This window comes from Manis javanica, chromosome 4 (assembly GCF_040802235.1).
Source record: "Manis javanica isolate MJ-LG chromosome 4, MJ_LKY, whole genome shotgun sequence".
Taxonomy (NCBI): Eukaryota; Metazoa; Chordata; class Mammalia; order Pholidota; family Manidae; genus Manis; species Manis javanica.
Genome location: NC_133159.1, coordinates 107403637 through 107427850, shown reverse-complemented (window position 1 = coordinate 107427850; position 24214 = coordinate 107403637). Strand labels below are relative to the sequence as shown.

The following is a 24214-nucleotide window of genomic DNA, read 5'->3' as shown; positions in this document are numbered from 1 at the left end:
AACTTCTCCCGGCTCCCTGTTGGCAAGACCCCTATACGACCTCAGCAAGAGCCCCCCCCAAAAAAACCATTATCCTCCTCACCCCGACACTCCTTCATTAAGCTCCGTCAAGCCCTTGTAGAAGCACCAGCTCTCCATCTTCCTGATTTGTCAAAGCCCTTCTCATTATACATTCATGAGAGGTCCAGTCAAGCTCTAAGAGTCCTAGGCCAATATGATGGCCCATCCTTTGCCCCAGTAGCTTATCTCTCCAAGCAATTAGACCCCACAGTTCGGAGATGGGCCCCCTGCCTACGAGCATTAGCTGCTAGACAGCTCTTGCAGAAGGCAGCTCATAAACTGACATTCAGGGCGCCCCTTACCATTCTGTCCCCACATCACCTAAAAGATCTCTTAACCTACAAAAGTTTATAGACTCTCCCTCCCTGCAGACTCCTGACCATACTGTCCTCTTTCTTCCAAAATCCCCTTCACCCCCTTTGCCATCCATACCCAAATCATGACTTTTTCCTCCTTTACTGCTCTCTTGCTTTTTTCCTCATTCTTATTATCTTCCCCGCCACCCCAGCCTCCTTTGTATGGCGATTCAAAGTCAGACAGACTTACACACAGCATCAAACAAAAGTTACTGCCCTCATCGCCACACCAGACTGCCCTCTGAAAAGCTGCTCTGAGCCTTTATACCTCCACTTTCCTCCCTCCACCGAAGTGTTCACTAGCAGCTACCCTTATTCTCCCTACCTCTGCTTCCTCTATGACCAAAAACAAGCCTATTGCAGGCGATAGCCAGACACCTACAAGAGATGTCCCTACTGGTCTTGTGCAATTCACTACATGAGTAACTTCCAGTACCCACAGTATTACTCCTCCAACCGTTTCATGAAATATCCCAACGGCTCATTCTCCTTATCAATCCCAGATCCCTGGGACTCTTGATGAGCTGCCAGAGTCACAGCCTCAGTTTACTGTGGGAGGGGTCCTCGACCCCCCACGGTACCCTTCATATCTCTCAAAAGTATGTTCCCTCTCATTCCCAGATCTCTCACGTTGCATCAGGTAGCAGACATTCCGAAAAAGTCATTATCCAAACTCTTGACGGTGCCTCTTCATCTTCTTATCCCCACCCCTCTTCCCATTTCTCCTACTCTTCATTACAGCTCATTCAGGACACCACCATCTTTCTCAACCACACCCTTAACACAGCCAATTGTTTCTCGTGTGCATCACTACAGCGCCCACTGCTGGCCGCCGTGCCCCTTAATATTTCCAACTACTCCTTCCATGCAGAAAGACAACCCCTCTGCCCCCTGGCAGACATACCCCTATGGGACCAGAATAGGCAGATAATCTCACCATCCACCATTGTGTAAGCCCAACTCCACCCCCCTCCAGCGCACTTCACTGCCTCTCTATCTACACCCCTACCTCCAGCTCTAAGGCTTTTACGCAACTGAGACACTTCTTTTAGTGTAATGGCAGTCTTTTCAACTCACTGCCTCTCAACTCCGATACACCCTGCATTCTCGTCACCCTAATCCCACAGTTAACACTTTACAGCATGGCAGAATTTCTTAAGCTCCAACCTCCCTTGCCCTCGTGCACAAAAAGAGCTGCTTTCCTTCCCATCATGGTCAGTAGCTCTTTGATCACCTCAGTCATTGGGGCAGGGTTTTCGGGAGAAGCCTTGGGTCACTCTCTATAGGCAGTTAGAGATCTCAACGCCAAACTTGAGGGAGCCCTGACATCCACTGCCGATTCTCTAGCCTCTCTCCAAAGACAGGACACTTCGCTAGCTAAAGTCACCCTTCAAAACCGGCGGGCCCTTGATCTGCTTACAGCCGAGAAGGGCGGCACCTGCGTCTTCCTCTGGGAAGAGTGCTGCTATTCCGGCATTGTAGAAACTAACATTACCAAACTCACCGACCTTGCCTCCAGCCTCCACTCTGCTTCCAATTCCAACCCATTCTGTTCAATACTAACAAACCCCCTCCTCACCTAGCTCTGGCCCATTGCAGGCCCCATAATAATCATTCTTCTTGCCTGTCTCTTCTTACCCTGTATAATAAAGTTCATCAAATCCCAAGTCGGAAAACTCTCTAATCAAGCTTTCAACCAGCTTTTACTCAGGAACTACCAGCTTCTGGCCACAGAAGATCCCTCACCCTCAGGTGACCTCCTCACCACACGCTGAGATGGACCCCTCTCTCCACTGGAAACTGTTCCTGGAAACAATGGCCGCAGACGCCTGGCTCCTGACACCCATATCCTCTTGGCACCATTGGAATCAACAGGTCCTCAACCTATGGTTACAGGGAACCTTCATTGATTTCCAAACCTGAAGAAGTCCACATCTACTCATCTTACTGCGGGGAGTCCTATCAACCCTTTCCTCCCAATCCTCAAGCCCTCACTCCCTTCTCCGCCCCTGTTCAGCAGGAAGCAGCCAGAGCGAAAGCAACGTCCACAAACCCATAGAGGAGAAAGGGGGGAATGAAGGGTCCCCACCAGTAAGATGGCAAACTTCCGGCTTCTCTTTGGGGGGTCCTCAGTTCCCGCCGGCGCCACCTGAGGCCCAATCACCTCTCACCCCCCTCCCAATCCCAGCACCTAGCCAACAGCCACCAGCCCCGTAGAAGTGACACCTCAATCAATTCATGCCCCTTCCTATATAACCCAGCACCTTTCCCTAATAAAGCGGAACTCTCCGGTGAATTGCTGCTATGTGTCGCTCCTTTCCTTTCAAAGCCCCTTGGAAGAATTGGCCTGGTACCTTACTTACAGGGTTCCCAGCAGCCTTATCAGGTGAGTAAGGAAGGTCGCTTCCTGGCAGGGACAGGAACCTCAGGAATGTCTTGGGAATCTCAAGAAGAGAGGAATTCACCCAAATTTACAGGTACTGCAGGCAAAACCTGATGGCAAGTCTTACTTGGCTTTCTGGCCTTGAGAGGCCTTTAAAAGTTCAATCTGAAATTCCTTACAAAAAGTTCCAGCAAAGCACATTTAAAAGAGCCTATGTAATCAATTGCTCTTCTTGCTGCACTTATGCAAATAATAGAGCCAAGTATTAATTATTTTCTTAATCTGGCTACTTCTAGTAAAAATAAAGGTGATTTTAGAGAAAAGTATTGTTTCAATAATACGGTCTTATCTATACTAAATCTTAATACTAGTCATTGAGATGTAAACCCGATCCAGAATTCCAGTTCCCCATAATGGCCTGGCTAATGCCCCTACTGGGCCCCTTAATAACAGTTTGTAGTTTATTCTTAACTGCCCCTTGTGTTCTCAGGTTCCTCCAACAACAGCTAACCCAGATAACCCAGGTCGCCACCAGCCAGATGTTACTTCACCATTATGTACCTCTTCCCACTGAACCCCCTCCTTCCGCCTAATACCAGCTTCAAACCCCTATGACACCCCTTATCAGCCGGAAGTAGCCAGATCTAGGCATCACCCATTATGACCAAAAGGCTGGAATGTTAGGCTGCAGGCATCAAGGGAAGGGGTGAGCCTGATAGACAAGCTCAGGCCTCACCAAACAAGGTGAAGAGACCAACAGGTTCCCGTCTGACAACATTCCAAAGCCTGATGGGATAACACTCCCAACTAGAGCCCTTCCCCCAAGCTAAAGGATTAGTGGTAACTTTCCAGTACCTGGCTAAAGGCCAATGAGAGACCCCCACGTACCCTAAACAAGCCAATCCTTGCACCAATGTACACCTTTGCTCTCCCTCCCCCTGCCTTCTTCAAAAACTTGCTGCCTGGCCCTGCTGGGGGTGACTTTTCCGGCCTGTAGTACCCAGGCCGTGGGAACATCACCCAAGGATGGCATTCAAATAAATTACCTGGCCCTTTGTTGCCTCTCTTCGCCTGCTTACTTCAGTCGGAATTTATTGGAATTTATCTTACAAAGATCAATGTGAAATAAAACTTAAATACTAAAGAAAAGGTTTGATTATGTCTTGACCATTTCTGGCTAAAGAGTTCAGACTGCATCTGGTTGGGCAGATTGGAAGAGATATCAGGTTGGAAGAGATATTTTTTAATTTTTTATTAAGGTATTATTGATATATACTCTTATAAAGGTTTCACATGATAAAACAATGTGGTCACTATATTTACCCATATTATCAAGTCTCTACCCATACCCCAATGCAGTCACTGTCCGTCAGTTTAGTAAGATGTCACAGATTCACTATTTGCCTTTTCTGTGCTACACTGTTTTCCCCGTGATCCCCCACACCATGTGTAATAAACATGATACCCTTCAATCCCCTTCTCCCTCCCTCCCCACCTGCCCTCCCACACCCCTCCCCTTTGGTAACCACTAGTTCATTCTTGGAGTCTCTAAGTCTGCTGCTATTTTGTTCCTTCAGTTTTGCTTCATGGTTATACTCCACACATGAGGGAAATCATTTGGCACTTCTCTTTCTCCACCTGGCTTATTTCACTGAGCATAATGTCCTCCAGCTCCATTCATGTTGTTGCAAATAGTAGGATCTGTTTCTTTCTTATGGTGGAATAGTATTCCATTGTGTATATGTACCACCTCTTCTTAATCCATTCATCTACTGATGATGGATTACTTCAGGTTACTTCCATATCTTGGCTACTGTAAAAAGCTGCGATAAACATAGGGGTGCATATGTCTTCTGAATCTGAGAAGTTGTATTCTTTGGGTAAATTCCAAGGAGTAGGATTCCCAGGTCAAATGGTATTTCTATTTTTAGTTTTTTGAGGAACCTCCATATTGCTTTCCACAATGGTTGAACTGGCTTCCATTCCCACCAGCAGTGTAGGAGGGTTTCCCTTTCTCCGCATCCTCGCCAGCAGTTGTTGTTCTTAGTCTTTTCGATGCTGGCCGTCCTTACTGGTGTGAGGTGACATCTCATTGTGGTTTTAATTTGCATTTTCTTGTTATACTTTCTTTACTGTGGTTTTATTACCATTGGTGACAGCTATTAAACCTTAGGAACACTTCCATCTGTAGCAGTCCCTCCAAAATACACTGTAGAGATGGTTTGTGGGAGATAAATTCTCTCAGCTTTTGCTTATCTGGAAATTGTTTAATCCCTACTTCAAATTTAAATGATAATCTTGCCAGATAAAGTAATCTTGGTTTGAGGCCCTTCTGCTTCATTGCATTAAATACATCATGCTACTACTCCCTTCTGGCCTGTAAGGTTTCTGCTAAGTCTGATGGTAGCCTGATGCTTTCCTTTGTACGTGATCTTATTTCTCTGTCTGGCTGCTTTTTATAGTCTGTCCTTGTCCTTGATCTTTGCCATTTTAATTACCATATGTCTTGGTGTAGTCTTCCTTGGGTCCCTTGTGTTGGGAGATTTGTGCATCTCTATGGCCTAAGAGACTATCATCTTCCCCAGATTGGGGAAGTTTTCAGCAATTACCTCCTCAAAGACACTTTCTATCCCCTTTTGTCTCTTCTTCTTCTTCTTCTGTACCTCTATAATGTGAATATTGTTCTGCTTGGAATGGTCTCACAATTCTCTCAATATTCTTTCATTCTTTTGATATCCTTTTTTCTCTCTGTTCCTCAGCTTCTTTGTATTCCTCTTCTCTAGGTTTTATTTCATTTATCGTCTCCACCATATCTAATCTGCTTTTAATACCCCCCATTGTGCTCTTCAACGATTAGATCTCTGACCGGAATTCATTCCTGAGTTCTTGAATATCTTTCCGTACCTCCATGAGCATGTTAATGATTTTTATTTTGAACTCCCTTTCAGGAAGATTCATGAGGTCGATGTCATTTAAACCTTTTTTGGGAACTTAATGATTTTACTTTGAACCAGGTTTCTTTGGCATTTCATATTTGTATATGGCACCCTCTAGTATCCAGAAGCTCTACTCTCTGGAGCTGCTCAGCCCCTGAAGCAATGTCAGGGGTCATGGGGGAATGGTATTGGTGCCTGGAGGGAGGAAAGAGCTGTTTTCTGTTTCTTGGCTGCTATGCCTGTCTCTACTGCCTGAACCAGTGGGCTGAACACACAGGTATAAGCCTCTATGCTTTGCATTTGTAGTTCTGTAGACAGATCTTCCCTCTGGCTGACCTAACTCCAGTGTAGGGTTTGCCAGTTTGAGGGCCAGGTGGGGCTGGCTGGGAGAAAGGTGCAGTAGGCTGAGTATCACAGAGGGGGTCCTTGGAGCTGTGTAGCCAGCCAGGGAGCTGGAGCACCTGAAGATCGTGAAAGCTCCCAACCTGCTGGGCAGAGTGCACCCAGACAATTTTGTCTACCTGTCCTTTCTCCTGAGCAGTAAGTTCTGTGCAGTCCTTGTCCCTTTAGCAGCCCTCTTGCTAAGGTTTCCTTGTTAGAAAGTCTCTCAGACTGTCACCTTTCTTTTGTCCCAGAGCAGCTAGATATGTATCCCTGCTCTCCACACGCAGCTAGAACCTCAGTCTCTCCAGGAATTCTGCCTGTCTTAGCTTTCCAATCCCCTAATCATGAGAGAACCATGCAAGCATCATGAAATGTAGATGTGTGCTCCCAGAGCAGATCTCTGGAGTTAGGTGTTCAGCAGTCCTAGGCCTCCACTCCCTCACTGCTCCATTTCTCTTAGTCCCGCCAGTGAGCTGGGGTGGGGGAAGGGCTTGGGTCCCACTGGGCCATGGCTTTGGTAGGTTACCCTGTTCCATGAGGTCTGCTCTTTTTCCAGGTATATGCAATCTGGTACAGTCCTCTTTCCTGTTGCTCTTTCAGGATTAGTTGTATTAATTATATTTTCATATTATATGTGGTTTTATAAGCCTCTGTCTCACCTCTCATGCTGCCATCTTTAATCCTCATCACTGAAGAAATTTAAGGAAGGCACGCCCAAGAGCATTTTGGGACAGATCCCACAGTGATGTGTGAGTGGGTTGGCATAGGAGATTGGAGGCACAGAGATCAGCCAAGAGTGAAGACGTAACCCTGACTCTGACTGAGATCAGCTGTGGGGATGAAAAGGAAGGAGTTGATTTAAGAGCTACCATAAAAAGTCAGAAAATGGCTTGATTAGAATAGAAATGGACCAGAGTGAGAAGGGAGTCAAGAATAACCTCAGGCAGGCTTTTTCAGATTTCTTCACAGGTAAGAATTTCCAAGGGGGGCTTTGTTTGAAATGTGGATTCTAGGTCCTCACTCTTAAAAAAAAAAAAAAAAGGATTCTAATTCCACAAATCAATAAAGGAGTCTGGACTCTGTATCTTTAAAGCACACAAGAGGATTTGGAGGAAAGTTGGCTTTATTCTCAAGAAACATTAATCCAGCTTTTATTTTCATTTGGGGTTTTTTTTTTTTTGTAAATTTTATTGTGGTGAGAACACTTAACGTGAAATCACCCTCTTAAATTTTTCATTGTGCAATACGTTATTGACTATAGATACACAAATATCATACAGCAAATCTTGAGAGTTTATTCATCTTGCTTAACTGAAAGTTTATGCCTGTTGATTAGTAACTCCCCATTTTCTTCTCTCCCCAGCACCTGGCAACCACCATTCCACTCCGATTCAGTAGATTTAACTATTTTAGATAACTTATATGTTATCTTAATAATTTATATATTGCAGAATTTACTTTTTTAAGGCTGAATAATATCCCATTATATGTATATACCACATTTTCTTTATTCATCTGTTGATGGACATTTAGGTTGTTTCCACATCTTAGCTATTGTGAATAGTGCTGCAATAAAGGAGCACTAATATCTCTCCAACATCCTGTTATTGGATAATATCTATCCAATTCCTTTGGATAAATTCCCAGAAGTAGGATTGCTAGATCATATGGGTCTATTTTTTGAGGAATTGCTATACTCTTCTATAGCTGCTGCACCATTTTTCATTCACATCAGCAATTTGAAAGGGTTCCAATTTCTCCACATCTTTGCCAACACCTTTTGTCTTTTGGGTTTTGGTGGGGTTTTTTTTTGGTATTAGCCATCCTGACAGGTGTGAGGTGGTATCTCATTGTGGTTTTGATTTACATTTCCATGATGACTAATGATATTGAGCATCTTTTCCTGTGCCTGTGAGCCATCTGCATACCTTCTTTTGAGAAACATTTATTCAAGTCCTTAGCCAATTGTTTAAATCAGGTTATTAGTTTTTTTGCTATTGAACTGTAGTACCTTACCCCAAGCTTTCAAAGCTGGGAGACTGAGAGGCCCTCCATCTGTACAAGTGGAAATGTCAGGAGACAGAGAAGTTAATTGAGGAAGGAAATGTGACAAATCATGCTATTCTGGCCTTCAGTTTGGAGAGAAAGCTGTTTTTCCATCTCACCATTTTCCCTCCAAGCAGGCAGAACAGAGTTGAATGTAACTGAAGAGACAAGGAAGCAGATGCAGTACTTTGGATTTCAAGGATTTGTTTCCTTTTTATTTTTCACCAATATTTGTCATTTCATTTTCACAGCAACAGAGTACGGTTTAGGGGTCCCCAGGAGAGCAGAGGAGAGGGATAAGTCCCTCCAGGGGGTGCAGGGAACAGAGCTGCATCCAGCAAGTGAAGTGAGAGAAATGGGGCACACATTCATACACTGGCCACTGGAGGAGAAGGCAGTCCTTTGAGCACAGACACCAAAGAGTTAAACAGTCACCACCTGGTTCAGTGTTACAAAAGGGGGGAATGATTATAGAGTAGGGGCACCAGGTGCAGCATGTGGAGGGTGAATTTGGACTTTCTTTTTTTGTTATTGTTATCACTTCTTTTAATGTTTTACAAACAGCTAAAAACTACAACACATCACAGCTACAGTAGAGGGCAGGGGGCACAAAGAAAGCAGCCACATGGAGTAGGATGGGGCAGGGGCAGCTTAACTTACAGGAGCTATCATGTGGGAAGGGTGAGGTAGGGAAACTGAGGCTTCTGGTCCCTACATTAAGGGTCCCTGGCTCATGCCCAACCTCTTCCAATTTCAGAGGAGTTGCTGGGAGGGCCTCTGTTTCCTGCCCCTGCTGCGGCTCCTTGTGCTTTGTGATGTGCTGGTTTGACTACATGCCTGGTTTCTTTCCCTCCCTTGCTCATCTGCCTGTGAGTGCACGTTGGGCATGGGATGGCAGCTGTGCTACCTTGCCTGTGCTCTAGCAGGTGCAGCTTCTCACTCTAGAGGAGGCCTGTGCTTTTCGAGAGGAGGAGATGGACCTTCTCAGGTGCCCTCAGAGCACCCCAGATGAATCAACTCTTTTCCTAGCCTGACCTAGGGCTCCTCCCTCCAACGTGTGGCACAGAAACAAGATTGGGGGACATATATGGGAAGCAGGATTGTGTGTGTCTGTTGAAATGACCCTTGGCTTATATTTTAGGAGAGTATAGTGACAACCCCACCCCACAGCACATACACACACATATATCAGGGTACACGGGCATTCACACACACACACACACACACCCTGCTGAGCTGCCTCAGAACTTAATATACAAATAAATAAGAATCAGCAAATTTCATAAAACTCAGGCTTCTTGTAGCCCAAACTGAGGGTGAAGTGGAGGCCAGGGGGCTGAGGTTTATTGCTACTCCCCCAACCTCCAACAAGAGGTGTGAGAGAGCACCTGAGGCCCTTTTAACTCTAAGTAATTTCTTTTGGTCCATGGCCTACACCAAGCCCCAGCCACCAGCATGACCACATGCCTGAGACTTTGCCAGGGCCTAGGCAGAGGGAATGAGGGGGGAGGCAGGAAGCCTGACCTGGAGCTCTTGGAGCCTGGAAGAATGAGGGTCCCTCACTAACACTGGGGGAGAAGGGTAGGATCAAGCCTTCTCTTGTGCAAAGTCAAGGGTGGTAGGAGGCTGGGATAGAGCTACATCCCAAAACTGGGATGAAGGAACCTTCCCTGCAGTCCCTGCCCACAGGGTCACACACATGCACACATGCGTGCACGACACATACACGCACACAGCTAAGACACCAAACACAGGGATGTGGGGAGTGAGGGCTCTGGGGGCTGGGATGGCAGAGCAGGGAGGGGGAAGGAGGAGCTGTTGGTCTCACAGTGTGCCTGCCACCCTCGAAGCCCCAGAGACCTCCTCATTGCAGCACCTGCCCCCGGGTCTCAGGCAGCTTCAGGGCCAGAGAACTACCAAGGGCAAGGGCAGCTGAGGCAAAGAGGATGGGGGCAGCCTTGGTGATTCCCACAAAAGATGTGAAGATGCTGATCCCCAGCACAGCTGCCAGCTTACAGAGGGCATTCAGGAAGCCAAACGCTGTGGTCCTGCTCAGGAGGCCCCAGCACAGTATGCAGCACACAGCACAGAGGGGTCCAGCCCAGGAGGGAGGGAGAAAGGAAGAGGCACGGGAGGGTTCATGGGGGGAGGGTGGGTAGGTGCAGAAGTGAGGGAGAGATGGCAGGCAGTGTGCACAGGGGAGAGGAAGGATGAGGAGACCAGGCGGGGGATGTACATCAGGGAATATAGATAAATTGGGAAGCAAGGGGGAAAAGAGACCAAAAAGTTTGGTTAAGAGTTAAGACTTCAAGAAGTGAATACAAAAGCTACCAACTTTTAGAGGAGAAACTCAATGGGAAATGAGTGTACCCTTTTGACCCTAAAGATGCTTTTCCCATTGAGACCCCCTTCCTTAGACCCACTTCTCTCCTGCCCTCTAGGCCCTAAACCTACTGCCCTTCCCCCACCACACTCCAAGTACCTCTTGTCCGAGGGGTAGAGCTCAACAGTCAACACGTCCAGCGCACTCCAGGACGCAATGCTGACCCCACCAAAGAGGCAGAGCAGAGCGATCATGGCAGACTCACTGTTCCCAAAAGACAGGAAGAAGCAGGAGACACAGGACATCACACTGGAGCCAGCTGGAGTCGGGAAAGGAGAGAGCAGCATGAGCCTGGCCACAGGGAAGCCCACCTACAACCCTCCTTGTCCCATCTACTCATCAGATAGCTTTGAGGGTAGCCCAGGATGAGACTCAATTTTCCCCATGTACCAAAAGGAAGGCATTTTATTCACCCCCAACCTCCCTTATAAATTGTCTTCCTGATTAATAATATCAGTAACAACAATCTCTTCAGTGCCAGCTATGGGCCATGCAATTTGATGCTTTGCATGCCTTGATCTAATATCTCAACCCCATGAGGCAGGCAGGCATTATCATCACTCCCACTTTGCAGATGAGACAACTGGGCTCATAGAGGTGAAGTAACTTGGCCAAAGTAGGTGGTAGAGCTGAGATTCAAAACTCATAACCTCAAAGCCTATGCCTATTAACGACTTGCCATTCTGCCCACCTTTACACACAGAGAAGCTTCCATGCCAGGCTCCACCCCATCCTGTAGCCACCCTCTAGCAGAAGACAGGAGAGAACCTTCTCTAACTAAGATCTTCCTTCAGACTGAGGTAAGAAGTCTGTTGACGCCTCCCCCTGCCCCCTAATTAGATCTGATGCACCACCACCCACCTCTCCCCCTTACCAAGCATTCGGAGCCTGCCAATCTTATCCATGAGCAGGGCAGACACGATATTCCCAGGAAGCACGGCCAACGTCCCCAAGAAGCTGACGAAGTACACCATGTAGGCGCCTTCACCTGTCCCTGTCACATCTAGTGGGCAGCCCTCCTTGTTGTGTAGGAATGTGCTGTTCACCAGACGGCTGTTCAAAAACTTGTACTCAAACAGGTCTGGGGGACAAAGACCAGGACAGGTAGGCAGTCAGAGCAGAAGTTAGAGGGAGGCTGTGACTGCTTATGACTTGGGGGTCTGCCTTTGTGAGGCTTAGTAGTGAGGGCTCTCAAATTTGTTCAGGGCACTCACTGCAAAACATCAAATACTATCACTATAGGAACTAAGAATCTTTACAGCAGCAAATAACCACACATGAACAAATCAAACAATGTGCCTGGCTGTCTTCAGTGTTCTCACTGATAAGCTCTGCCTCTTGTTCACTCCCTTTTGCCCACCATAACGGACTGTATGCAGTAGCAATGCCAGGGGTTTAGGAAAAATTACTGAGCAAAATATTAAAAATCATTTAAAGTCCTATCATTATGTTTTCCTGCAAGGTAGGAAAAATTCACCCAGTACTCCATTTAGAAATGGGAAACCTCAATCTAGCTCACAAACCAGCATTTTGTGTGCATATAGTTTGAGAATCACTGTTAAAGAAGTGGACTAATGCGATGATTCTCAACCTTTTCCCCACCAAACATACTTTTTGTTTTACTTTTTCCCAAGAGCCCTGTTTTGAATGAATTTTTGCCCTTTTCAAAAGTACATTAATATCACTGCAGTTATTTTAATTCCAGCCAAAGGCAAAGAAACTTGATGTTTTTGTCAGCTATTCTATCACAGAAAAAAGTTCAATTTTCATTAGATTTTTGGAATTACTGGTGGAAGCTAAGGAGTCCCACACCACCTTCCTCCTAAGCTCCAGAGAGCTCAGCCTGAGAATGAGGAAGGTCCCTTCTCCCCTTAAGGCCCACCACCCCTTCGGCCTCATAGCCACTGGGCATGCCACCTCACCGGTGTTATAGAACACAGTGTTGATAAACGTGCAGTTGCGGAAAAATGTGTTGCTGGATGTGACATCCTCGAAATAACACTCCTCAAAGAGGGAATCCTCAAAGGACACTGACTTCAGACGCAGCCCAATGAACCTGTGAGGTCAGAATGATGAGAAACACTGCCCACTTATCCTCATACACTCCTCCAAGGCTTATCCCTTTAGTGAAAGCATGGGAAGCTGCAGCATGGAGGAGAAACCACAGGTACTTGCCCCCAAAACCCCTTGACTCCAAACTCCCTGATTGTAAGAGACAAAGGTAGAAAGGGACAGGGGAGTGAAGTGTAAAAGTTCCCACATACTTGTCATTGAAGTACTGTCCCCCTCGGTGGATCTGATTCTCCAGGGTGAAGTTAAAGGTCACATGCTCCACATGCTCCCTGTGGAACACTTTGGTGCGAGCTGCATAGTCTACTGCCTGGAGATGGCGGATCATGTCGGGAAACCAAACAGTCAAACCATAGTAGCTGAAGAGTCAAGGGCAATGGATTCAGACAGGGCTTGGGATAGAACCAGGCAGTCCAGAACGAAAGGAACAGAGGATCAGTCTACGACAGGACCTTGCTCCCCTCCAGCCTTGTCCCTCAGCACACCTCCCTTTCCCAGGTGCTGTGGTTCTGGGTGGAAGAACTCTGAGGCCTTCTAAGCCAGCCACCACACTCTTTCTGAGCTCCTGGGCACTTCCTCTCCCCTCGGTCTTAAACAGTTTCCCCATTCTACCTCCTCCTGTCTAACTCCCATTCACCCTCCAGGACTCAGATCCCTACCCAACCCCCTTGCCCCCCAAACTTGGGCTGGGCAGCCTGCTCATGTGCTCCAGAGAGCCTTGTGCTCCCCCACTCTGGTGCTTATCCTACTGAGCTATAGCTGGTTTTGCCTAGCTCCCTGACTAATGTATACTCTGTGAGGACTGGAACCACATTTATTTCATGCCAGCACAGTCTATGGCACAGAATAGAAACTTAATACTGCCCAGTCTATAATAAAAATTTATTGAATTATAAATGAAGTAGAGGAGCAAGGTGGAGTTTCCAAAGGGATCTGAACAACACCTTCCATCATTATTTGCCCCTTTCATTTCCACTCTCTCCACCTCCTTGCCAGCCCACACACCACCACATACCACCTACCCACCCACCTCCTCACCTGAACGACATGGTGAACCACACACCCATCATCATCAGAGTGATGCGTCGATATTCTGGACCAAAACAGGAGAGGAAATTCCCCCAAACCTAGGCAGAACAGAACAAAATCAGACAGTGGCTGCACTAACTTCCAGCACCCCTAGATCCCCCATTTTTCTGCCCTACCACCTAGCTTCAGTTTACCCATCACCCACACACACAGGATCAAGTCCTGCCCTCCTCTCCACCTCTCCCATCTCTCTCCACCATCCCATTCTCATTACCTGCCCCCCCAGGCTCAAGGCCCGGACCCCCCAGCGCTGGTACCAGGTCCCTGTGTCTGACTGGATCTCAATCAACTCATTCTCCTGATGAATTGTCTTAATGTGGGTTACCTGGAGTCAAGAGAAGGAGTGAGCAGTCACATAATCTGTATTTCCCAACCCCTTCTAGGTGCCTCAGTATCTCCTGCCGTAGCAAACCAGGAAGCAGGGGTTAGATGTGATACCCTGAGAAATCATGCTGAGGGAGAGTGTGGCCAGAGAGGTCCAGGAAGATAGGGAGGGAGTATGTCCAGAGAGGGGCCAGATGGTGGCTGGGGCTGCAGGGGCTTGGAGGACAGAGGGGGAGGGCGGTGGCTTACTGAGAAGACTCGCTCAGGATGCCCCTTGGCTCGCATGTTGGTGTCATGAACCTGCTTCAGCACCATCCAGGCCTCATCATGCTTCCCGTTCTAGAGCCACAGACACAATCCCCACGTGCAGTTAGCTGCTCCCTGGCCCAGGGCCATAGACCCGCTCTTTCTAACATAGCTTCTGTGCTCACAGGACACAAGAAGGCTCCCACACCCAACCCTTGACCTACGGGCACATGCATCACCCACTCTGAAGGAGCCCCAAACAGGGGTACAAAATCTAATCAGACTTGGGCAAGAGTAAGCAGGAGTCCAGGGAACCGATACAAGCACAGATCCAAGGGATCCCCTGGTACAATGCAAAGAGAAGACTGAAAACATGGAAAATGGGGCTATAAGCATGTATGTAGTCAGAGAAGGAACAGGATTCTACCCCTGCTTGACCAAGGTATAGCTGGAGGGGAAACTTCTCTTGACCTATAAAGTCAGGGCCGGGCCCCCTGCCTGCAAAATCTTAAGCCACCCATGGTTTAGCAGGTACCCTGGTTTCTCCACCCACAGAACCCCTCTGGAGATACATTCTAAGACAAAGGAAGCAAGAGAAAATCCCAGAGCAGGGACCCTGTGAGGAAGGAAGGCAACCACAAAGCAAACCCACCATGGTTAATGGAATGCAGGAACCCCTGCTGCCCACCCCCGCAACCCCATTCACCTCCAGGTAGAAGCGGGGGCTCTCGGGCTGGGTGGTCAGGGCCCCGATGGCAAACACAGAAGGAAAGGCACAGACGAGGACAAAGACCCTCCAGCTGTGGAACTGGTAAGCAGACCCCATCTGAAAGCTCCATCCTGGCAAGGACAGTCACAGCATCAGCAGAGAGGCTGCAGGCTGGGGGCCCCCACCTCAGAGAGCACAGGAGAGGAGGGAAAGAGTCTGGGGTGCATTCCCTGGGGGAGGCTCACCGTAGTGGGGGATGATGGCCCAGGCCATCGCAGCTGCGTATACTCCACCAATCATCCAAAACATGCAGAGCCAGCTCAAATGCTCCCCACGTTTCTCCTGGGCCAGAAACTCCGAGAAATATGAGAAGACAATGGGGATGGACCCTCCGATCCTGGAGGGCATTGCAAGAATTCAGCATTGGAAAATGTCCATATTCCTGAGTCCCTGCCTCAGCGCTCTGGATCCCCAAGTCCCTTTCATCTTTCAGAGCTTTTCATAAGACTGACTCCTTCTCACACACAGTGAGTGCCCCACAAGCTCTCCTCCACCAGCCATCAAGCACCCATCCTTGCAACCCCGGGAAACAGGTAGGCAGGTCTCAGGGAAAGAAAACAAACACTGAATCTTGAAGATGACTCCAGAGTTGGAATGGAGGGAAGGTAACTACAGAGAAGGGAAAATCCCCAAGGAAAAGAAATGGGCAAAGAGGAGTCTGAGGGCAGGTATGTGGGAGCAGGGCAGAAGAGCCTAGGGGCAAGGCAGAGAGTGCGTGCAGGAGGCTGAGGAAGTGGAGTAGGGAGGGGAAGGCTTCAGAGTCCTGTGGGTATTAACAAGGTCTGTTGTCAGATGCAGAAAGTATGTAGATTCTAGGAAAGTGAAAACTCCAAGGTTCACAGGTGCCCAGGGCAGAGGTTGAGACCCACTAAGCCTCTTAATGGAGCCAAGCTCCAAATGGAATTACAGGGTCAGATGGACTCAGACGTGCATTCCAGATAAGCAATATATAGGTCCTGGACAGGGGAAGCTTGCCTGAAGATAGTGGGAGGAGAAAGGAATCCATCCATTCAACTCATACATATTTGAGGTGCATCTGGTATGCCTAGAACTGTGCTGGACCCTACATCTCTAACAGTGACGATGGCCCAGTTGTGGCTTCTAGGGTCTTAGGAGGTGAGCACTCACCCAACCCCGGAAAGGAGGCGACAGAAGAGGAAAGTGCCATAGCCCTGGACAAAAGATGAGAAAAAGGCGAAGACACTGTTGACTGAGAGCGAGATGAGCAGACACTGTCTCCGACCCAGCCGGTCAGCCAGGCCTCCCCAGAAGAAGGCTCCCACCAGCATGCCCAGGTAAACGATGAGGCCTGGAAGGGGGAAAACAGAGGCAGAGGGGGTGTGAGCAGGCACACCTCAACCCTCCTACTTGCTGAACATTAAATGAGCTGAAATTGCAACAGGATCTGAGGACTTCTAGAAACTAAGTCCACCCAGAGATGAGAACAAGTGAGAGAAGATGAATGATGAGCAAATACAAGAGGCCATCTCTGCACGATGGGGGTTCAAAGGTGAGAATGCAAATGGGGAGAACCCTAGAATTCTCATTTCTCTCTCTCCCTCTTGCTCCCACTTCTCACTGTCACGTACACACACCCCTACACACACACACACACACACACACACACCTCTACCGAGAACCCTAGAATTCTCATTTCTCTCTCCCTCTCGCTCCCACTTCTGTCACGTACACACACCCCTACACACACACACACACACACACACACACACACACTCACGTACACACACCCCTACACACACACACACACACACACACTCACGTACACACACCCCTACACACACACACACACCTCTACCTCTGGCTTGCCTGGAATAAGAAATGGATCTGCCTAGGTTCCAAGACCCTGCTAGGGTTCCCTCTACCCTCCCCACCTTGATGCCATCAGAGCAGCAGGAGCTATCTCTCCTGCTCCTGGTAAAGCAGTTTCATTCCTTCAATCCCCCAAGGAAGTCCCCCGCACAGAATCCATCATTTACTCCTTTCAGTTCCAATATGTCTGGCCCTGAAAGTCTCCATTTCTTCCTTCCTTCATAAATTCAGAGTTGAAATTGATCTTAAAATCATCTACTCCCAACTCTGCCTACACCAAGCCCCAGGGAGAAGGGACCTACCCAAGATCCCATGGCAGCTTGGTAGCAGAGCAAGTCTGGGACCCTCTCTGAGTGAGTCTAGGGATTTCCTCTCTCAGAGTCCCCATCAGGAAAGGCCATCGGAGACTACTCACAGGTCCCTGAATAGTCCCAAGGCTAACCAAGAACAAGTGTAGCCAGCTTCTCTGGCTGAAGGCAGGCCCAGGATTACCCCACTACCCCTACCACCCCAAACTGACCCTCCCCATTTAAACTAGGAAGTTTGGATACTGACTTCTTGTTCCCCAAAACACAGAAAGGGAGCAGGCTAGCAAGAGGGGAGGCTCTGAGGCAACATTCAAAGGGGGCCTATCCCACCACAAGCACCTTCTGTAGAACTAATCAAGCTGACCACCACTCAACCACAAGCCCCGGCCCCAGCCCAGCTGCCCTCCACAGGGCCCCTCTTGCACAAACAACTGCACTATGACCCTACCCCAAGAGGACAGTGTGTGTGTGAGTGTGCAGAGGAACCCCATGAGCCCTGTGGAGACATCTTAGGATTAGGGCTCCTAAGGAGCCCAATGGTGAGGACAGAAGTTTTTGGGAGCAGGGGTATTTCCAGAGTTTGGGGCAGGACAGAGCTGGAGTGACCCCCCCACGCCCCACCCAGATATCTTACCCAGCATGCCTTTGTTGGAGTCAGACAGGCACATGTCTTTCTCAGCGCTTGGCAGAACAAAGCCCACCACAAAGACCTCAACACCATCAGCCATGAGCGCCAGGCCAAGTACGAAATAGAGTGTCCACTGGAAGCGGCCATGGCCACACTCCCGTAGGATGGCTTCATACTGCTGGGCCAGTTCTTCCCGTTCTTTCCGCCGCTGTGCCTCCCCCCGGACCCCAGGGGGGCCCTCCCCATCGCCCAGGGCCCCCCTCACTCCAGCCACAGGTGTCCCATCCACCATCCGCTCGCCTTTGCCCCCAGACTCTGCCCGGGGTATGCCCTGATACTCCCCCTCGTAGATCTCATCATCTTCGTCATGGCCCTCGGTGGCATCGCTGGATGCACCACCTTCCTCCTCGTCCTGGGCCCCTCCCCCATGGTAAAAGCCATCAGCAGGAGCAGGGAAGTCATCAGCATCATCTTCCTCCTCAAAGCGGGAGTAGGATCTGCGGGAATATTCGTCCTGGACCCTGTCAAGGCCCTTCACCACTTTCTTGGCCGCATGCTTTTTTACTTCCTTGGCAATGTCTTTGGCCCCACGGATGAAAGCTGCCCGGTCTCTGAAGCCCTCTTCCATGATGGGGCTGGGAAACACTTCACTGAATCTCCCCCACTTCCAGCTCCTTATTCAGGGTTAGGGTTTGCTCAAGAATTTGTGGAGTCAGAAGGATTCCTTCCCCCCTATTACTTAGATGAAGTGAGTTCAAGTCTCTCTAGGCACAGAATAGGACAAAATAGGACCTGGCTGGTGGGTGTCAAAGAGGAAAGGAAGGGGAGGAGCTCTGGTCTGCAGCCAGTTCAGCTGGGTGCTTGAGGAAAGGAGATGGGGAGCAGGGGGATGGGAAGGGGGGGGCCAGGCTGGGGGAGCCAAGCTGGGGAGGCAGAGTAACTCAGGAAAGCCCTCCTACTTCTCTTCCAGGAGCCACTGGAAATCTAGAAAAAATAAAAAGGAGAAAAAGAAGATTGTGAGGCTAAGCTGGCTAGTATAGAGCTCCTATCAATCCAGAGCCTACCCTGGGCCATGCGGTATAGAGATGGTTCCCTTGCTTCCAGCCCACGAATGACTATCTGGGTCAACTGTGGGTCATTCACTAGAAGTCCCCTTACTTTGACCTTGAAGACTAGGCCTATGGGATTTGCTCTAGAGTCACACTCACCTATCCAGAACCCTTCTCCTAACCCCTTGCCCCACATCAAGACCAGACTCCTTGCTTTACCACCAACCTGTACAGAACAAAGCAGGAAATATGAGAAACCAGAATTCCCTGCTGTGGTCTGCTCTGGGTTTCTTCCTGGGGGCTGAGCTTGGAGAGAGTGTGTAGGAGGACCAAGGCCCCCAACCTATTGCTTTCCATCCACCTACGGCATCTGAAGGTGGGGCTTCCACAGTCCTTCCTCAGTTCTATGTTTATAAGCCTCACAAGAAGGGGTCTTCTCCCAGCATAGCTCAGTGAGTCAAGTCTCAGTTTCTACAGTCAGACAGGCTTGGGTTTGATTTCCTGCTCCAGTGCTTACTAGTTAAGTGACCATGAGCATATGTCTCTGAACATCCAAGTCTCAGTTCCTCTTATTTAAGAAGGGGAAAATAAGGATTAAATGACATAATGTGTATAAACTCTTTACCATAGCACATAAAAAATGAAGAATAAATATTAGTTATAACTCTTTGTGGTGAAAATAACAGTGAAGTGCCCTCTATTCCCTCACAAGACCCCAGAACAAGAGCCACGTCAGGATGCTCTTCAGGGTGAGCAGCAGAAAGGGATTCTAGCAAGGAGAAAACTCATTCCATGCAAAGCAAACAATAGTTAGAAGATCTAAGTTGAAATCCCAGCTCTGCCATTTACTTACTAACTGAACTTGGGCAGGTTACTTAACTTCCTTAAGCCTCAGTATCCTTATATTTAAATTAGGGATCATCACCTCTTTCTGAGTCCTTGTGAGAATTTAATCTTACCATAGATATTCTATAAATACCAGTTTCCTTCCTATTAGATAGAAAAATGTGAAAAAAGCAGGAAGCAACAAGGGAAAATCAGGGGGTCATACTTGGAGGGTGATGCCTAGTATCCTCCCAAAGCAGTCAACAGACCCCTCTGTCTGTATTCAAACTAATTCCAGTAAATGGGCCCACACTGTCTCCCTCCAGCCAAAAAGGGGAAGACTCAAAAAAAGGGAGACCTGGGACCTGAGGCCACAGAGAAGAGGGCAGATCTAAAACTAAGAAAGAGGGGATGACTGGCTGTAGTTGCCTTCCTTTAGGGCATATTCATGGGCCCCATTTCCACTGGTGGGGGTGGGGATAGTGATGGCTGACCAGACACATACATTTCCCACATGGAGGTCTAAGGTCTATAGTTGCACCTCTTTCCTACAGGGCCTCCTTTTCCAATCCCCCTTAATTCTTTCTGATCCTCCCCAGAAATTAAAGAAAAAGGAGTCCACAGATACTGCATTGCGTAGGAGGCTGGCCAAATGAAGGGGGCCTTGGGTTGGCTTCTCCCTTAAAAAAGACATCCTCAGGAGGGAAGCACAGCAGAACCCCCCACTTCCTTCACCTAAGCAGAGGAACCAGGACTAATTCTGATCAGAGATCATTCCTCTAAAAATGTCCTGCCTCCTGCTCCTACCCATCCAGGACCTTCATTAAATGTCACACACACACACCCACACACCTTCATTAAATGTCACACACACACACACACACACACACACACACACACACACACACACACACACAGACGCAGAAGCCCCGGTAGAAGGGGTAAGTAATGCTATATGATTCAGAGAGAAGCACTAACAGGCAGAGCCTTACCCCCTCACAACAGATGTGAGCAGTAGACTACAATGACAGGAACCAGTGACCCCTATGTCACCTTCTGTTCTTTGGGGTTCAGGGCCCAAACCGTCCCTCATAAAAGAGAGGGAACTGTGGAATTCCCTCACTGCACATCAATTTACTTTCCTCTTCTTTGCTTCTCAAATAGGTTCTCCTCCCAAACCTTGAATGAGATAGTTGGACGCCCCCAGGAGCCCTACCCTATGTTTGTTAACGCTGTTTACCGCTGAAAGGTACATGTAGGGTAGAGTTGGCCCCCAGAGCCACAGCAGGACATGATGGTACAACAGCCAGTTCCCCAGGGGCCAACAAGCCCAGGAGGTCAGGAGGGAGAGAACGAAGACAAATTATTTGAGCTGGTGAGGAAGTGGTGCTATATTTAGCCCCCAAAACAGCACAAGGTGGCTAAGCCTGAGGGAGAGAGCCAGGACTTAGAGAGTGGAGGTTAAAGAGGACAAGATTCAGGGTTACACAGCCCTTTAAGTTTGGTTGGTTTCACCTGACAGGAAAAAAGTGCCCAGGAGATTTTTCTGCAGAAGATGGGGGTTGGGGCGGGGGACTCTTCAGCAAATGCTTCCTTTCCGGACAAATTATTCAGCTCTAAACAAGAGGGGCATCCAGAGCCCCCAACCCCCAGCCAAAGCACCTGACTTTGGGGGCCACCCAGATTCCCCAACCCTCCCTAGCCCAGGTGATAAGGTCATGAAGAAGCAATCACTTATCAAAACATCCATGGAGAAGAAAATGTGGGTACCATGGGGGAATAAGTGCTGGAGCACCCTCCCCATTACAGCAAGGCTATTGACCCTCAGCCCCCATCCAGGACAGCCAAGGCTGCACCTCCCCTCCCAATATCCTACCCCAGGGGTAGGAAAACGGAGCCCCCAAGGTTTTGAGGAGAAAAAATGAAGGTGCCAGCTGAGAAGGCACACAGAGGAATAGAGAGAGGCAGAGGCGGGACTAGACAAGGCCTCCACAGCACAGGCACAAACACCGCCCTTACCAGCATTTGTTGCGATCCCCCATCCCCCCAACTGCTCTAGGACGAGCCCCTAGAATTGACGGAACCGATTCTCTGAGCGCCTCCCCTCACCCTTGGTCCAGCTGCTGGACAAGTGCCCATCATAATTCAATACCGCCTTCCACCCGGGAGCAACTGCCTCAAGACCCCGCCATCCGTGTTCCTAGCCCTGGTCGTTTACCTTCTCTGACCTACCCAGTATTACCATTCTTCATTCCCCCTCCCTCCCTCTTTCACTTGCCCTTCCTCCACTTCCCCCACCCCCAGCCTCCAGTCCAGGCAAGTAGACTGAGGAAGCTTCCATTCTTGGGCTCCAGCCAAGGTCATTTATCTTTCGGGGCAAGGCCGGGGGAGGGGGAGGGGCAGGGAGTGTGGGGTGTGGGAGAGGGGCTGTGCGTTGAGGGGTGGGTGCAAAGTGAGGAGGGGATTGGCGTTTGGGGGAATCCTATCCCACCTAACAACCTCCCCACAACCCCGTTATCTGAGAGGGTAGTAGGGACCTGGCTAAGGGAAATAGATACACACACACACACACACACACACACACACAGTGTGCTCAGCACAGCAACTGAAATAAATGTCCATTCAAACCACCACCTGTCTCCTCACCCCTAAAGTGGAGACGGTCACCCTCCCAAGAAGCAAAGCATCGGAGGATAAAATGGCTGCAAGGCAAGGCAAGGATGCTTCCGCCCGGGGCGGGGTGGAGGTGAGATACTGAGAAAGGGGTCTCACCTGGGCTGGGTAGCCCGGGCAGGGGCGTCCCGGTGAGGGCGGGGGTCCCGGCCTCGGGGCTGGCGGCAACGGCGACTGCTCCGGGTACCAGGGGAAGCAGCAATGCAGACCTGCCCACGCCCCACGCCCCGCCCCGCCTCCCACCCCCCAACCTCGCCACCGAGCGGCGGGAGAGACCATTGTGGGGGTTGGGGGGGAGGACGCAGCAGGAGAAAAGAGGATGGGGAGGGACTCGGCGCACCGGCAAAAATAATGTAGGGGCTAGGGGTTGTCACAGGGACAGTTGGAAATGACACACAGCCTTGCCAGCTCCTTCCCAGTAAAAAATAAAAGGAACTAAGGAAAGAATTAGTAACGTCAGGAAGACAAGCGGGAAGACAGAAAGGGAGGCGGTGAACCAGGCAGCTCCTTCCTGAGTCCCAGTCTTGCTTTTACAGAACCCACGAATTTCAGGGTCTCTCACTACCCCTTCTCCGCTGCTCCCAAACTTCTTTCCCACAACCTTCTCCCAAATTTAAGTGCTCAGACTCCAAGCCCACCTGGCAGGGATAACAAGGTGTGAACTGCCAGAAGCAGAGACTCTTGGATCCCAGCCATCTCTTTCCAGAGACAGTCCAGATTACTTATTTACAGTGTAGACCTCCCCATCCTCCAGTTAGTGGCAGAAGAGGTGAGGACTGGGGAAGCTGATGGTCTTTTACAGGTCTGACCAACCCGACATCTCCCTTTGCATTTCTTTGTTCCTACAACTCAAAAAGGGCCTCCCTCAATACTCTTCCCTACTTTCCTTTGCAAAACAGACACACACACACACACACACACACACACGCACGCACGCACGCACGCACGCACGCACGCACGCACTCTGCTTCCAGGGAAGGAAATAGCAAACTGGTTTCAGTTCTTTCCTTTCATCCTTCCTGTGCCAATAACCTGGGATCACAGATCTAGGACATATCACTTGGTGACCATCCCTGCCCCAGAGGTGAGGGGAGCAGGATGGTTTGAGGATGTACATACTGCATCTGCCTATTCTAGGTGAAGCCTTAGGATATTCTGGACGGAGCACTGACCAGGGGGGCTCTGACCTGAGTTCTCACTTCTAGTAAGTGTGGGCTCTTGGTCAATTTCTCTGTCTCTCTGAACCTAAATTTTCCCATCTGGAAAATGGAGGGCTTGGATTAGATGCTGCATCGTCTTCTTTTCAGATCTAATAGTGTGTGATTCTGCTTTGCTAAACATGGAGGTTTCAAATGTTACATGGAGGGGCCATCGGGCTGCGTCCCAGGAGACTTCAGATGACATCTGCATTTATACTGACAGGAATGTCAATCTGAAAACAAGAATCCAGTTCAAAATCACGGCATTTCTTGGGACCAAAGAATTACAATTTAGGATACACAGATTTAGATGGAAACCCAAAATAGTGTCCTGATTACAGGAAGTGGATTCAGGGTTTTTATGGAGGGAAAAAAAGAAAGATTGGATAACTTATTTTTTAGGAGAGTTCATTGGTGCTGACAAGCAGGGCTAGATTTGTACTTCATATATTGGTCAGGTGAAGTGGTCACTAGGAAAAAGTTCACTGTTACCAGTCTTTTCAAACAGGATTTTTTCATTCTTGCTGACTTAGAATTTTGGTTGTTTGACCCAGTTCAAAGGTTTAGAAAACAGGACATACAAGGCAGTTCCTCTGAAATGGCTGCTCCAGCTCTGTTTTTAAAATGGCTCTGTTTCCGGACAGCTACATACAAGA

The 24214-nt window shown here is 48.9% G+C and overlaps 1 protein-coding gene across 4 annotated transcripts in view; it reads right to left on the bottom strand.

Moving 5' to 3' along the window:
* SV2A (synaptic vesicle glycoprotein 2A) overlaps positions 1-22596 on the bottom strand; it is a 59732-nt gene extending 37136 nt beyond the window's left edge. For 2 of the 4 annotated variants that reach the window (XR_012130346.1, XR_012130347.1), the window contains exons 1-12: positions 22459-22596; positions 17819-18796; positions 16175-16355; positions 15232-15383; positions 14984-15117; positions 14281-14370; positions 13922-14032; positions 13657-13745; positions 12813-12977; positions 12471-12604; positions 11423-11629; positions 10648-10807 (exon numbers count right to left, since the gene is read on the bottom strand). Coding sequence is in view for 2 of the 4 variants with exons in the window: in XM_017671639.3 (XP_017527128.1) it covers positions 10030-10213; positions 10648-10807; positions 11423-11629; positions 12471-12604; positions 12813-12977; positions 13657-13745; positions 13922-14032; positions 14281-14370; positions 14984-15117; positions 15232-15383; positions 16175-16355; positions 17819-18440 (2229 nt within the window). In the remaining 2 variants the exon portion in view is untranslated. Of the gene's footprint in view, positions 1-8349; positions 10214-10647; positions 10808-11422; positions 11630-12470; positions 12605-12812; positions 12978-13656; positions 13746-13921; positions 14033-14280; positions 14371-14983; positions 15118-15231; positions 15384-16174; positions 16356-17818; positions 18797-22458 lie in introns of those variants that run through there. The other 2 variants (XM_017671639.3, XM_073234562.1) reach the window with 2 other exon arrangements.
* Between the last annotated feature and the right edge of the window lie 1618 nt (positions 22597-24214).